Genomic DNA, 15,970 nt, shown 5'->3' on the forward strand with positions numbered 1-15,970 from the left:
CCGGAAAATAAAAGATATAATCTTTTCATCAGCCCACACGATTATATACGCAAAAAAGAGTGCTTTCTGATTTTGTATCAATATAGCCAGAGCAAAATATATTAATACAATAGTGTGAGGAGCACTCAAAAAACGTTTTAACAAAAATTACAACAAATAAAATAGAACACAATAAGTAAAAATAACACGTAAAAACAGAAAATAAAATGAAATAAAAAACAGAATAAAACAAAATCTGTAAAGCGAGTAGCGAATTCAGATGTACTTACATGAACGGGAAATTTTTCAAGAATGATTTAAAAAATATTTTCGTAACAAGATTGCCAGATTGCAAAAATTTACGCTCAATTTGCGCTTTTGTTTTCATGTTTTGCGATCTGGTAATCTTGTTACGAAAATATTTTTTAAATCATTCTTGAAAAATTTTACCGTTCATGTAAGTACATCTGAATTCGTTACTCGCTTTATGGATTTTGTTTTATTCTGTTTTTTCTTTTTATTTTATTTTGTTTTCTGTTTTTACGTGTTATTTTTACTTATTGTGTTCTATTTTATTTGTTGTAATTCTTGTAAAAAAAGTTTTGAGTGCTCCTCACACTATTGTATTAATATATTTTGCTCTGGCTATATTGATACAATATCAGAAAGCACTCTTTTTTGCGGATATAATCGTGTGGACTGATGAAAAGATTATATCTTTTATTTTCCGGACTTTAAAAAGAATTTCATCCTTTTTTTCCCCCCAGTTGTTTGTTATATTTTTTTTTCATTATTATTTTTCTTTCCCTTCCTTTTTTCATATGTCTATAATTTTCCTTTGTTTTATCTTTATTTTGAACTTATATATATATTATCATTTTTTGAAGATGTCTTAATTATATTAAATCGTTCGTTGCGGAAAACCACAATTATTAGCGCCATTTAGGCGTTTCTGATATTTAAGCAGACATCGAAATTTTTTCTTGATTTGACTGGAGATCAAACTCTTAACTCACATAATAGTGTGAGATATAAGTGACCTTATGATTAAGAATGATTTAATTATAATTTTAAAAAAAATTTCATTTAACTATTCAATTGCTTTTAAATATTTGTACCAAGAAAAATGCAACAATTATTGGAGTGGGTTAATGCTTACACACTGGACTATTCTGCTACGCAAAGTAGGTAGTTTGTTTATTATCTTCGTAATGGAGAATTAATATTTTAGAATTCAGTTGAATGTAAGGTTTAATGGCATAAAATCCAATTAATAATTTAGAAAATAAACCTACAATTAAAATGATTTTAAGACAGATAGCTGTTTCGGTACTATTAACGATTAGTATCATCAGCGCAGGAACTCAGAACGAAAACAGAAATAGCACAAAAATCGTGTTGTAATAATAAAAGTGCAAAAATTGACCAACACTGAAATGGGTTAACTAGAACATTCCAAGTCCAAGCAGTGGGAATAATAAAGAAATGTGGGGAAATAGAAGCAAGAAAAGTCAGTTGTTTGTTTTTTGCGCTAGTGCCAAAAAGGCTTGAATTAAGTCTCACCTTAGTCTTATATTAAAATTCAAAGCAAAGAAAAAAAAAACCCATTTAAACATTAATTTTAGAATAATATGGAAAAAGAAAACGGTATAATTTCCAGAATGCGAGGAATTTTTTTTCCAGAACATTTAATTGAGGAAAGTAAAAATGCAAAATTTTACATTTTTCTTGTGTGTGCCTGCCAGGTGGCCGAGTGGTTAGCGTGCCTGACTGCGGAGCCGATGGTCGCGGGTTCGAATCCTGTTCAGGGCATGAATGTTTCTTTCTCTCTCTGACTGTTCTTTCTCCTTTGTGTGTGTGATTGTGACCCGCCCTATAAACGGGTTTGTGGTTGTGTGACGTGGCGATGCTCCACCGCCGTGGTTTCGCCACAGGTGCCCACTGGGTAACGAGAAGGGAGTAGCAGTTCTGGCATTTCTGTGGCCTATGGGACAAATCCCAAGTGCCCGCCATTAAAAAAAAATTCTTGTAAATTTTTTATACGTTAGGATATCTCAATATATAAAAAATAAATATTGTTTTTATTTTGTGACTAATAGGGATATATGTCACGAACTGCTTGGACATGCTCCATTGTTTGCTGATCCAGATTTTGCCCGATTTTCTCAAGAGATTGGTTTGGCCTCCTTAGGAGCACCGGACGAATACATAGAAAAGTTAGCTACGGTAAGTTTAACTTTCCTCCGTAATTATTAAGAAAAATACTGTCTAATTTTAACAACGCATTTAGTTCTTATTCCTTAATCTTCTGCTTTTAATGTATATAATAAAAGCAAAAGATTATATATATATATAAAGTCTTTAAAATATAGAGAAAACATGAAAAATAATAAAGATTAGTGAAAAGAGAAGGGGGAGGGGGAATTATTAAAAGAAAATATTTTTTTAAAATATTTAAAAAAATTATTTAAATATGTATATTAACGAGCCGGAAAACAAAATAATAATAATCTCTTCATCAACTCTCATGACTATATCCGCAAAAAGTAATGCTTTCTAATATTGTATCAATATAGCCAAATCAAAATATATCAATACGATAGCGCAAGGAGCACTCAAAAAAAATTGAAACGATCACATTAAGTGAAAAATATATGCGAAATAAAACACCTCAAGCAAAAAATAAAGAACAAAACGAAATGTATAAAGCGAGTAGTGAATTTAAATGAAATTACACGTACCAAAACCTTTCAGGAATGATTTAAATTATTTTCATAATAAGATTGTCAGATTACAAAATATGAAAAGAGAAGTGTAAATAGAGGTGTCTTTTATGGCGCTTTCTTAGTGCAGTACTGAAGCGCGTTTGATTTTTTTAAGTACCTTGGATTGGCCCGAAATTGGATGTGCTCAAAGTAATAATATTATACTGTATAATTTAAAGTTTATAATTAATAAGGTTGATATTTAATAGTATAATTTTAATGATTTTAGAAAAATCATCATTCATTATAAAAAAATATGATTTGTCCGTTTGGCAGATGTAGTCATGGGTCTGTATGATTTTTAGCCATGGATTTGCTCGAATTATATTTGCAAATGGTAAAAATATAAATTAACTAAGAAGTTTTTAATAAATTTATTAATATTAACATACAATTAACTCAATGATTTTATATGGAACTTAATTACATTAGTTAGGTATCCGTATATGTATATCCGTAAGTATGTATATAAAGTTCAAAATACAGAGAAATCATGGAAAATAATATAAAGATTAAGTAAAAAATTATTATAATAAAATATTTTTAAAAATATTTAATACATTTTTTTTAAATTTAAACAAATATTAATAAGCCGAAANATATATATATATATAACAAAACAAAAAAATGTGTTTGCTTTATTTAAAAATATTGATGTCTACAATAATGTTATACTCATCATAAAATAAATTAAATAATATTCAGGCAAATAAGAGAAAAATATGTTTCACAAGTGTACAGTGCGCAAAATAAAAATCAGAACACCCTAACTTATCGAATGATCTGATTTTCGTCTTTTTATTGTAATTTTAACGATTCAAGGGTTTAAATATGTCAAATAAAAATTGTACAGATTATATTTTAAATTACGAAATCACACAGAAAAATGTACATTCTCTGAATAAAAATATCTTTTTTCCCCAAGTGATTCTGATACTTAAGGTTATTGTTGTACTTCTTATTGCTAAATTTACTTTTTTTGAATTTCACTTAATCGATGAAATTATTTAATTTAATAATATATTTTTAATAAATATAATTTTTAAGATTATTTATTTACGTACTTTAAATTCAATAGTTTTTACACTCATTATTGAAATTAATAAATATTCTGAATAAAAGCTATATTTTACATGAAATTGTCTTTGGATAAACAAGGTTTATAATTCTCAGCAGAAATATTGATTCGCTTAAACAGTTTTTGCATATTAAGAGTTGAAATACGAAAAGAGATTAACATTAAATGGACCAAACTTTCGACCAAAATTCTGCTTAAAATATTATAACCATATTTTCCAGATATGGCCGCTACTCCTACTTCCCATATTCTGAGGATCAAAAATTTGAATCCGTTTTATAATTTAAAATATCGTCTTCTCAAACTCATTAAAGTTAACTCTTGATTAATTTTAAGGTTCGCCTTTTGAACCATTATGATCCCATCATATAGCACGTGATCCGATCATTAAATCGAAAGTTATTGCGGTGTTTCGATTTTTGTTTTGTGCACTGTACGTTGAATGAATAGTTAAGATTTGTTATTGTTGAAAATGTTATGCAGCTACAAACTCAATGTAGAAAACAGAGTTCAGCATTACAATAAGCAATTCATAATGTAAAAACAAAAAGAAGAAAAAGATGAACAAAATAGAAAAATAAATCATTTTATAAAAGAAGCAATTGTTTGGAAATCTATGCTCTTAAGATACTATCATTACCAACTGTTAATTTTTTACATTTTGGAAAGCAAACAATGATGGTTATTTTAGCCAAACTAATTGGAAATTACATCATTTAATAAGTAATTCCTTTTTTTAGTGCTATTGGTTTACAGTTGAATTTGGTCTATGTAAACAGAATGGAAAAATGAAAGCTTACGGTGCAGGTCTTCTGTCCTCGTTTGGTGAATTGGAAGTAAGTATACTAATTTCTTAATACAAACGTAAGATCTTCTGAAATTTATATACGGTAATTAGCTTATACTAAGTTCATTTTCCCCAACTTTAATGGACCCACCTTTAATATTTTTTTTTCAAGAGAATTGCTTCACAGCCAGCACATCACAAAATCCAATGCTTTTAAGGTAGAACATTAAGTTTGATCAGTTTTAGGACTCAACAATATACCCTGAGTTACAGAAAAGGTTCATCGAACTAAATAATTTTAAAAATTCTCACCTTTAAATAAACTTACCTGTCTAATAAAAGTAAAAACACGGGTGGGCAAAGATTAAATACGAAAACTCTCTACTTTACCTTTCTAATTAAGAAAAACAATATTTCTGATTGAGAATTTCTGTCAGAGATTTCTATTTTGAGAATTTTAAGTTGGAAAGATTAAGTGGAGAGTTTACCAATATTCTTATAGGAATTTTACGACTTGTTTTAAAGTTTTGACATGAAGTTCGTAAGACTTATTTAAGCTAAATTTTTGTAGCAAGAGCAACGTTTAGCAATAACGTGCTTTAAGCTAGGTTAAAATCAATAACTAGTTTAAATCTTGTTGTCAGGTAGAGCAACCGTAACAACAACTCAATTTGGCTTCACATGCAGAGTGCTTAGTATAGCTGTAGAGTTAGGTGCTTGTCCTTCGAAAAAAGTTAGTTTCAAACATAAAGATGCACAACATCAGCGTAAGAACATTAATCATGAGAATCTAGAACAAATATACAACTTTATAGAATGTTTTGACTTACTTTAGTATGTTTAATTTACATTAAGCTAAATGATTTTTCCCCCCTTCCAATTATGTATTGTTTACCGCTTTAGATCTGTGTGTTCTTTTAACTTTTCGAAACTTATAACAGTTCAAGCTCGCTCCGTTTTAGGGAAAAACCCGTTGCAAATAAAATTCATGGGGTAGCATAATTTAAAAAAAAGCAAATAAGTGCACAGTTTGATTTTAATAGAGTTGCTAATTTATTTTATTATCCATCAAAAGTGCCATTAAGATAATTAGCATATTTGTATTTTTCAAATGCTAACATATGTTGTACTGAACATTTTAATATAAATTCACCACGATAACTCACGAACATGAACATTAAATCCACTCTCACTTAAGCAATACAAGTTTATATTTACGTATTAGTATCTTGATTTTTGACTGAACGATTTTAAATCTAAAAATACTAGAAATTCTACTTATTTAAAAAAGGCGGACCAACTAGTCGCTGAAAGCGGCTAGTAAAAAATAAAATAAATTTTACCCGTGAAAACAGAAAATTACTCTCCAACTTTCCAAAAATACAAAACTCAAACTGAAAAAAATGTACTTAGACCCTCTGCTGAACCTCACAATGATTACAATTCTCCTCTAACAATAACTGAATTAAAATCTGCTATTAATAAATGTAAAGAAACATCTCCAGGGCCTGACAAAATTCACAATAGTATGTTTAAACACCTCTCTGACACCCATTTGGAAATAATTTTAAAACTGTTTAATAGAGTTTGGGTGAATAGACAATTCCCATCAATATGGAGAAAATCATATATAGTTGCCATTCCTAAACCAGGTAAGGACCCTATACACCCTACCAATTACCGACCAATCGCTCTCACCAGTTGTCTTTGCAAACTTCTAGAGAGAATAATAAACGCAAGATTAATATATTTATTGGAATCTCGTTGTATTTTATCTAAGAGACAAAGCGGATTTCGCAAGTGTAATTCAACTGTTGACAATCTAATGCTCTTAGAAACTGATATACGTGAAGCGTTTTTAAAAAGGCAACATCTTGTGACGATATTTTTTGATATTGAGAAAGCGTATGATCGAACGTGGAGATACGGCATTTTAAGGGACCTTTTAAATTATGACATTAATGGAAATATGTTTTATTTTATTCAAAACTTTTTAACAGACAGGACATTTCAAGTTAGAATGAATAACACTTTATCTGACACTTTTAATCAAGAGGAAGGTGTTCCTCAAGGTAGTGTCATTAGTGTAACCTTATTTCTTATAAAAATAAACGATATTTTAACCACATTACCATCTACAGTGGACGGCAGGTTATTCGTTGATGATNGTTAAGATTTGTTATTGTTGAAAATGTTATGCAGCTACAAACTCAATGTAAAAAACAGAGTTCAGCATTACAATAAGCAATTCATAATGTAAAAACAAAACGAAGAAAAAGATGATGAACAAAATAGAAAAAAATAATCATTTCATAGGAGAAGCAATTGATTGGAAGTCTATGCTCTTAAAATACTATCAATATCAGCTATCGACTCTTTACATTTTGGAAAGTAAGCAATGATGGTTATTTTAGCCAAATAATTGGCAATTACGTCATTTAATAAGTAATTCCCTTTTTTTTTTCAGTGCTATTGGTTTACAGTTGAATTTGGTTTATGTAAACAGAATGGAAAAATGAAAGCTTACGGTGCAGGCCTACTGTCCTCATTCGGTGAATTGGAAGTAAGTATACTAATTTCTTAATACAAACGTAAGATCTTCTGAGATTTATATACGGTAATTAGCTTATACTAAGTTCATTTTCCCCACCTTTAATGAACCATAGAAAAAAAGATACAGAACGAAATGAATTTATAAATAAAATGTGTGTACAAACGGGGTATGCATATAAATTAGTTTTTTTTTTAAAAAAAAAATTAGTTGAGAAAAATGAAATTAATCCATTAAATAATACCAAATAAATCACAATTACTATCTGATTCTCTGACACCAACAAACCACCAGAATGTCTAAAGTTTCTTCTTAGGTATTCTGGTGGTTAATTGCACCTAAGTGTCTTCTGACACCAAAAGAAACATAGGAGTCACTATCGGCAACGCAGCTACCAAGGGAGTCAAACTCTAAAGTTAACAAGTTATTACTAACTACCAGAGCTGTTTTATTTTTTTTTCTTCTTCAAGAGAATTGTTCCACAGACAGCACATCACAAAATTCAATGCTTTTAAGTTAGAGCATTAAGTTTGATTAGTTTTAGGACTCAACAATATATCCTAAGTTACAGAAAAGGTTCATCGAACTAAATAATTTTAAAAATTCTCACCTTTAAATAAACTTACCTGTCTATTACAAAAACTCTCTACTTTACCTTTCTAATTAAGAAAAACAATATTTCTGATTGAGAATTTCTGTCAGAGATTTTTATTTTGAGAATTTTAAGTTGGAAAGATAAAGTGGAGAGTTTACCAATATTCTTATAGGAATTTTACGACTTGCTTTAAAGTTTTCCCCATGAAGTTCGTAAGCCTATATATTAAAGCTAAATTTTTGTAGCAAGAGCAACGTTTAGCAATAACTTGCTTTAAGCTAGGTTAAAATCAATAATTAGTTTAAATCTTATTGTCAGGTAGAACAACAACTATGATTTTTGTGCTTAGTATACCTGTAGAGTCAGGTGCTTGACCTACAAAAAAATTAATCTTAAACATCAAAATGCACAACATCAGCGTAAGAACATTAATCATGAAAATTTAGAACGAATATAGATCTTTATAGAATGTTTTGATTCACTTTAGTATGTTGATTTAAATTAAGATAAAAAAATAAATAAAAAAATTTCAAATTTTTTTCTCTCTCAAACATGTAATGTTTACCGTTTTATATCTGTGTGTTCTTTTAACTTTTTGAAACTTATAACAGTTAAATTTCGCTCCGTTTTGGGGAAAAACCCGTTGCAAATAAAATTCATGGGCTAGCATAATTAATAAAAGCAAATAAGTGCACAGTTTGACTTTAACAAAGTTGCTAATTTGTTTTACTATCCATCAAAAGTGCCATTAAGATAATTAGCATATTTGTATTTTTTAATTGCTAACATATGTTGTACTGAACATTTTAATATAAATTCACCACGATAACTCACGAACATGAACATTAAATCCACTCTAACTTGAGCAATATGAGTTTATATTTACGTATTATCTTGATTTTAGACTGAACGATTTTAAATCTAAAAATACTAGAAATTCTACTTATTTAAAAAGGCGAACCAGCTAGTCGCTGAAGGCGGCTAGTAAAAAATAAATCTTACCTGGGATAGAAAAAAAAAATTTATACAATAATTGAATTTAAACATTAAGTTTTTTTAAAAATTATGTTATGAACCGTGGTGGCTTAGGGGATACAGCGTTCGTCTACCAATGAGCTGAACAGGGTTCGAATCCCAGCGATGACTGGTCGATACGAATTCATACCCGGGTCGCACCGACCACAGTGCTGGCGTAAAATATCCTCAGAGGTAGACGGATCATGGGTTACAGCTCCCTTGCCGTCAGGCTGACCACGAAAGGTTTTCGTGGTTTTCCTCCCCATGTAACGCACATGCGAGTTAGTTCCGTAAAAATGGTTCTCCAGAAAGGCAAATTTCTCCCGACACTTGATCCACGAGTTCCCTTGTCTTCTGGATTGGGTTGAAAGTTACAAGGCTACGGAGTTGAATATTCGTATTCGTAAACTCGAAATCGGGTCGGCTGTTCAACGACGGTTATAAAATAAAATTCTGTTGGAAATATTTAAATTTTTATGAGTAAACTGACAATAGTACACACAGAGATGAGGATTTGAATAAATATATAAATTAAAATGAATATAAAATTTTATTTGTTATTTGTCTAATAAATATATTGATTTTTAAAAGTCGTTATAAATTTTGATACAGATAAATATAAAATTTATAGTTGAACAATAATTAAAATAATGTTTTTTTTCTTTCTAGTATTGTCTTTCAGGTAAACCAATGATAAAAGATTTTGATCCACCGACAACAGGTTGCACGAAATATCCAATCACGGAATATCAACCCCTTTACTATTTAGCCGAGAGCTTTGACGATGCGCAAAGAAAAGTTAGGTAAGTTCTATGATATTTTCATACATCTTACCCTAACCTTGAGTTACCATAGCAACAAAATCTATATTTGAAAGACCTTTTTTAATACTAGTTATGTCTTAAGTAATGAAAATGCTGCAAGTTTAAGTTTTAATTTTTTTTATTAACTAAATTATCTCTTTCATGGATTTGGTACCAGTCAACCAACTCAATTCATAGCAGTGAAATTAGTTTATAAGTGTTACCCCATCTCAAGCAACTATACAAGATTTTTTATTATGGAGATTAAATATTACCAGAGAATTTATATTATGACACGAAACACTAAAAAAAAATAGATAAAATTGTATAATAAGCGATATGAAGTATCAGTTTAAATTTCCGATTCACAGAGTGTTTTGCATTAAATAAAATGAAGGGTATTCCGCTGTATTAATCATTCTTATTCTATATTATTAGAATAATCGACATTACTTTCCGGTCCCCCTAATATTTTAGTTCAAATGAAAGACAATAAATAGATAAATTTGTAGTGAAACTTTGTGACAAATGAGGTAGGTAGGTAGGCAGAAAATAGAACAATTCAAAAAAAAAAAAAAAAAAAAAAAAAAAAAAAAAAAAAAAAAAAAAANGTCCTTTTTTTCCCCAGGATTTTTCTTTCCTTGCTTTTTTCTCCCTTATTCGAGAAATAAATTAGTGATTCCTGCGATAGCATGAGCACACAAGGAAAGTTTTGTTTCGAGAAAAGAAAAACATTAAAATTCATGCTATACAATTGTAAATTCATGTAGTATTACAGAGTACGCCATCACTAATTATATTTCTTAGAAGTAGGCTTAATTTGGGAATTGTAAATAGAAGTTTTAAAACAAAATAGGGAGGTAGCAAATTTATTAATAAATATAAGTTTTATCATGAAATTATTTAAAAAATTTTGATGACACCGAGACTAGCAATGATTTTTTTTCAAATCATTAACCTCAATATGGTTTGATTAAAAGAATAAAATGCTACAATAACACCTACTCCAGATAAAAATACGTAGTTATAATATAATTAAAAACCAAATTACGATATATTTTCTTCTACTACAACAGCGTCCTAAATCCTACAACAACGTCTACATCTACGTTCGAATTTCGATCATTGAATATCCAGCTAGCTAGGAAATTCTTTGTAATTAGAACAGGTTAAGTAAATAGAACAAAGTTAAGTGAATTTCCCCACTCTCCACATTTCCCCCTCACTGTTACCGTGGTTTTTGGCAATTCTTATTTTTTTCAATTTCTTCTTCAAAAACTTCCAATTGTTTCTGAAACGTACTGACGTGGGGGAAAAAGAAAAACTAGCCGAAACCATGGTGACGAAGTGTGGAGAGTGGGAAAAACGCGTAATCTCGAGATGCTTATTCTATTCACATAAGAGTATAGTTGTATCTGCTATATTGTTAGTCGGAGCTTGCTATGGTGCAAGCTATTCTATGAACTTCAGCGACAGCTATTATATTCTCGTATTTATCTTTCCGTAATTTTCAGAAATCGACACTTATGGGACGTCAAATTAAATGAATAAATTTATATAATTATTTTTCGATTTTTAAAATTTTGTATTTATCTATTACAGGGAATTTGCTTTATCTATACCTAGACCTTTTACTGTTCGTTACAATGCCTACACTCAACATGTTGAAATCCTTGACGCCAAACCTCAAGTGGAAGGATTAGCTAGAGATTTACGCTGTAAGTAGTTATATTTATCTGAAGCATCTAATGTGTGCACAGTATGAATCGAAATTAACACAAAAAGTAATGTTGATAGAAAGCACAGGTATTTACTGAATAATTATGATTTTACTTATTAATTCAACACAGAATAGGGTGTTTTATGGAATAGAATATGGTGTAAATAGATCTTATTTGCTGCTTTATCGAAATTTTCAATGGCCGTTTTGAATACACATAACTGGATTTCATTTCACAACGATCAATAATTTCTTTCAAAGTGTGTTTGTAGGCATAACCTTCAGCCGTCAAAAAATTATTAATAAGACATAGATCCTTTGGCGTTTAATCGCATGATATGGGCGGTCGATTCTGAACATCAAATTAAAAATTACATTACCACGGAATAGTTCAACTGTGAACTTTTATTTTGTTGGCAACATTTTATAGCACAAAACTTAAATCTTGCATAAATTTTGGGACACCCTTTATTATTCATATTAAGATGGAAAGGGAAGTAAGGTGCAAAATTCAATGCTTGCAAACAAAAACGAGGATTTTGCTAACTTCAAGGTTCGTAAAACAGAAATGAATTGAATTAAATGTAGGGTTAGAGGCACAAGATCCAAAAAAGGACATGTTGCGCCAAACACACGGTTTCAAAAATAGATTAAAAAGAAAAAAGTACATGTATAAAATCTGATAAGATGGAGAAAAATATAAAACATTGTAAGGATACATGCATTTAAAATGTATAAAACTTCATGGTAAATTTACTATAGTAAGAAGTATGAAACAATTGTATAAAACTTTTTTTGCCGCACTGTACAGCTTGAATATGTTATAATACTTTTTTTAGCAGTAGTTATAGCCATGGTAATTCGAAGAAGGGAGCAACATCGACGCAAATAAAATTGAAGGTTAAACCTGGTAGGTATTGAAGATTGCTGTCAATTTTACAGTTATAAACCCCGTAAACAGACAGTTGCAAATTTTTGCCTGAAGACCGAACTATATGTTTGTTGAAAATAAGTTTAATTTATTCTAGAGTATGCTCGATCTGTAAGAAGAGACAGTTGAAAATTTTTGGCTGAAGACCTAACTACAATTACTTGCCAGAATATTTGTTAAAAATAAGCTTAATTTATACTAGAGTATTGCTCGATTTGCAAGAATGCGCATCACAATAATTTCGGTGTATTATCATTTATTTAGAAATATTAACAAATTTAGAATTATGTAATGATTATTTTATTGTTATTGGTTAAACTTATACATATTTATAATCTAACTGTGTTTTTACTATTTCAGCTGAAATGGAACTTCTCATGGATGCTCTGAGAAAAATTTAAATGTCTAATGTCTGCTGGCCATCATTAAGGATGGAGAATTAAACATTAGAGTACTAGAATTCTCAGTGATTAGCTTATTATTTGTATAGTACACAACTTAAATGAAGAAAGTTTCACGACGTATAATTGCAAAAGAACTTCGTTTGTTTTTATTTATACTCTGTATCATTTTCAAATATTGTCACTGATTAATGTTGTACAAATGATAGTATTTTATAAGCTTGTATGAATTATGTATAAAGATTTAAAAATCTCCATATTCAATTGCATTTTTTTATACACCAAACATGCTTTCACGCATTAAAATTTACAGGGAAAAGTTTAATACAGAAGAAAGACTACTTTCAAAATGCAGGCTGTACAGGGGTCAAATGGTAGTAAGGAATATCGAAAAGATGGAAAACTGTTTAGCAAGCCATGACCAGAAATGTTATCGTACGACGTACGTCCATATACAGAGCGATTCCCTAATATGGACAGCTATTTGTTTAAAATATCTCTATTTCCCATTTATTAATAATCATTGTTGAAAATTTCAGTCAAAGAGGCTCGGAAAAAACTGTTTTATCGTAATTACTTAAGTTAGTCACCACATCATTAAACTACGATAAAATAGATAATACTGCAACTACTTGAATGAAATTTTAAACATTAATTATTAATATGAAACATAAAACTAAGATAATTTCTATAATTAAAAGAACCTATTCATAACATAAATGAATAGGAAAAGTTCATAATATAATAGGACAGTGACCCAAGAGGCGTACGATAACATTTCCGGTCATGGGCTCCCATGCAATTCTCCATTCTTCTGATGTGTCCCAATTAGTTATGAGACACCCTACACATCGCATTGCTTAAAAACTTATAGAGGTTTGTTTTGAAGTCAGAAATCTTGCGACGCAATACCGAGAAAGAAATTTTTATTCTGAGGTTATTACTTCTACAATCGGATACCTCCAAGTGTTGTGTCATTGTAGGAAAATCACAGTATTTGTCGATTCAGTAGCCAATCACGTTCGATACACAAGCATGACGTCGCTTACTTAATCACTTCACTTTTTCTCAAGTTGTAAGCACCACATTCGATTTCATATACAACTGTACCGAAAAAATCTTTTAAAATCATGACTTGTTCACCTCTTATTTCCTCCCCTTAGTTACCCATAACCTATCAAGAACTCTGACGTTTCAGGAAGCTCGCCGGATAGGTCCTATTCCATGACAGCTAAGATTACATATTGTTCAGTAAGTACGCAAAATATCAACATCATGTACCTCGCGACAAACAAAACAAAATCCGTTATTTAATTTCGCTGGACGATCTGCTTCTATCAGACCTGTATCCAAATTTCCACAAATTGGTACTAATCAAATATTACTCCACTATCATACCAACGAACAGTTACAATTTCATTTCGTGAGTCAAACTTTTGATCGATCTATCTATCTTCCCCAACATTTTAAATGATTTTGAAAGGAATTTTTTTTCCCATTCTATTTTCTCTAACAGTTCCTGTAACGTTAAAGATTTTACTTTAGAGACCAACGAAAAGATCTTAAGACGTGAAAAAAGTTATCCATATAAATTTTGTGCATTTCTGGAGTTTCAACTATTGATAGCAAATTTTCAATAACCATTTGAGATTACTTTTTTTCTTTCTTTATTGTTTATTTATACCTCGACCCGCCCTATTCAGGGCACACGAGAGTAGAACAAACATTCTACTGACAAAACATACATAAAACACAAAAAATTACATTAGCAACAAGTATAAATTACATATAAAGAATAAATTAAATTATGAAAATATTTACACTATAAAATACAAAGGCATAGAGAAATGCCTTAAACAAAAAGCATAGAAAATAATTTTAACTTAATAATAATGAAATTACATGGCAGATAAGTAACTGGAAAACATAAGAAGATTATTTTGACAGCTGTCGAAAGTGTAAGGCTCTCAAGGAGGCTGGATAGCAAGAATTTTGAAAGGAAATATGAAAAAAATAAGAGTCATCTACAAAAAGTCTGCAATGAGGAAAAAAAATGTTTATAGAGTTTCTCTAGCGATTGGTATATTCAACAAACAATAGGTATATTTTTCTTTCTTTATGTCAGATTTAATATCTTTCTTTGTTCCTTGATATGGTATTACTTGTATATGAAAAACATCTAGAACCTGCATCCAAATTTCATGGGTTTCTCTTTCTTATACATTTTGCAACTGGGTTTTCTAAAATAACGAACCGTTCTTTCATCAAAATTTAAAAGTTCCGAAAACACGCCAAATTGTTGTATAGTTTCGTTCAACAGTTCATAAATTGAACGAACTTTGTAATAATAGCAGTGTTGTCATTGCAAAGTAAATACTTCTTGATATTAAAGTACCTTTTTCTCGCCATTGCTTGACTAATTAGCGTTGTTCCAACATCAAGGGCATTTTCCCAGCACAGTTTTCCAGTAGGCAAATGTGATAAAAACTAAAGAACTTCCTAAAAATTGCTTAAATTCGTCAGTGTTTAGATGAAATTCTTTATTTATTTATTTATTTATTTTTTGTCTAGCATACTTGGGACTTTAGTGTACTATTTTTGCAATAATACTTTTAGCCATCATTTCTAAAATCACGTCCACTATTTTTTGACGATGTTCACCATAAAATAACTCAGAAGCTGACGAAAATTTTGATTAGTCCATTGTGGTGATAAAATACTTATATCTGTAGTAGTTTTTCCCTGTATGACTTTAATAGTTCCTGCAGTTTCTTTGTGGTTTTTCATCAAATATAGCATGTCAATATTCAGTACTAGTGCAGGCGCCATGAATTTCTTCATCATCAGTGACTACGTCTAGATGAGGCGGCAAAATTACCATTTTAGGGTCACTATCATCAAATTCGTCACTTACTTACTTATCCTCTACGTGCCTTTGGGCACTTACGGCCTCTAGCATATCCCTCCAACGCCTCCTGTCTCTAGCAATAGATCTTGCTTCCTCCCAGTCAGATATTCTACATTCTTTTAATTCGCCCAAAAACATGCGCTGGATGGTAAGTCTGGGTCTACCTCTTGTTCTTTTACCATCAGGGGCCCATGTAAGCGCAACAGATGTAATTTTTTCTTTGGGCATTCTAAGGATATGTCTGAGTCAGCTCCATCTTCACTTTTTAATTTCATCTTCTATTGTTTTTATTTTAGCTTTCTTTAATAGATTTTGACTTGATACTTTGTAAGGCCAGAAAATTTTAAAAATAAATCTTAAACATTTGTTTTGAAAGGTTTCTAATTTTTGTATTTCGATCTTAGTCTGTTTCCAGGTTTCTGCGCCACACAATAG

At 30.2% G+C, this 15,970-nt stretch overlaps 1 protein-coding gene across 3 annotated transcripts in view; it reads left to right on the forward strand.

The window, feature by feature from the left end:
* Nucleotides 1-12,884, forward strand: part of LOC107448056 (phenylalanine hydroxylase) — a 44,546-nt gene extending 31,662 nt beyond the window's left edge. The window contains exons 9-13 of one of the 3 annotated variants that reach the window (XM_071187202.1): nt 2,079-2,205; nt 7,077-7,172; nt 9,442-9,575; nt 11,178-11,293; nt 12,587-12,884. In XM_071187202.1, the coding sequence (XP_071043303.1) occupies nt 2,079-2,205; nt 7,077-7,172; nt 9,442-9,575; nt 11,178-11,293; nt 12,587-12,627 (514 nt within the window). In that variant the 3' untranslated portion in view covers nt 12,628-12,884. Of the gene's footprint in view, nt 1-2,078; nt 2,206-4,562; nt 4,659-7,076; nt 7,173-9,441; nt 9,576-11,177; nt 11,294-12,586 lie in introns of all 3 variants that reach the window. The other 2 variants (XM_071187201.1, XM_071187203.1) reach the window with 2 other exon arrangements.
* Nucleotides 12,885-15,970: the final 3,086 nt, after the last annotated feature.

The sequence above is a fragment of the Parasteatoda tepidariorum genome, chromosome 10, assembly GCF_043381705.1.
Source record: "Parasteatoda tepidariorum isolate YZ-2023 chromosome 10, CAS_Ptep_4.0, whole genome shotgun sequence".
Classification (NCBI taxonomy): Eukaryota; Metazoa; Arthropoda; class Arachnida; order Araneae; family Theridiidae; genus Parasteatoda; species Parasteatoda tepidariorum.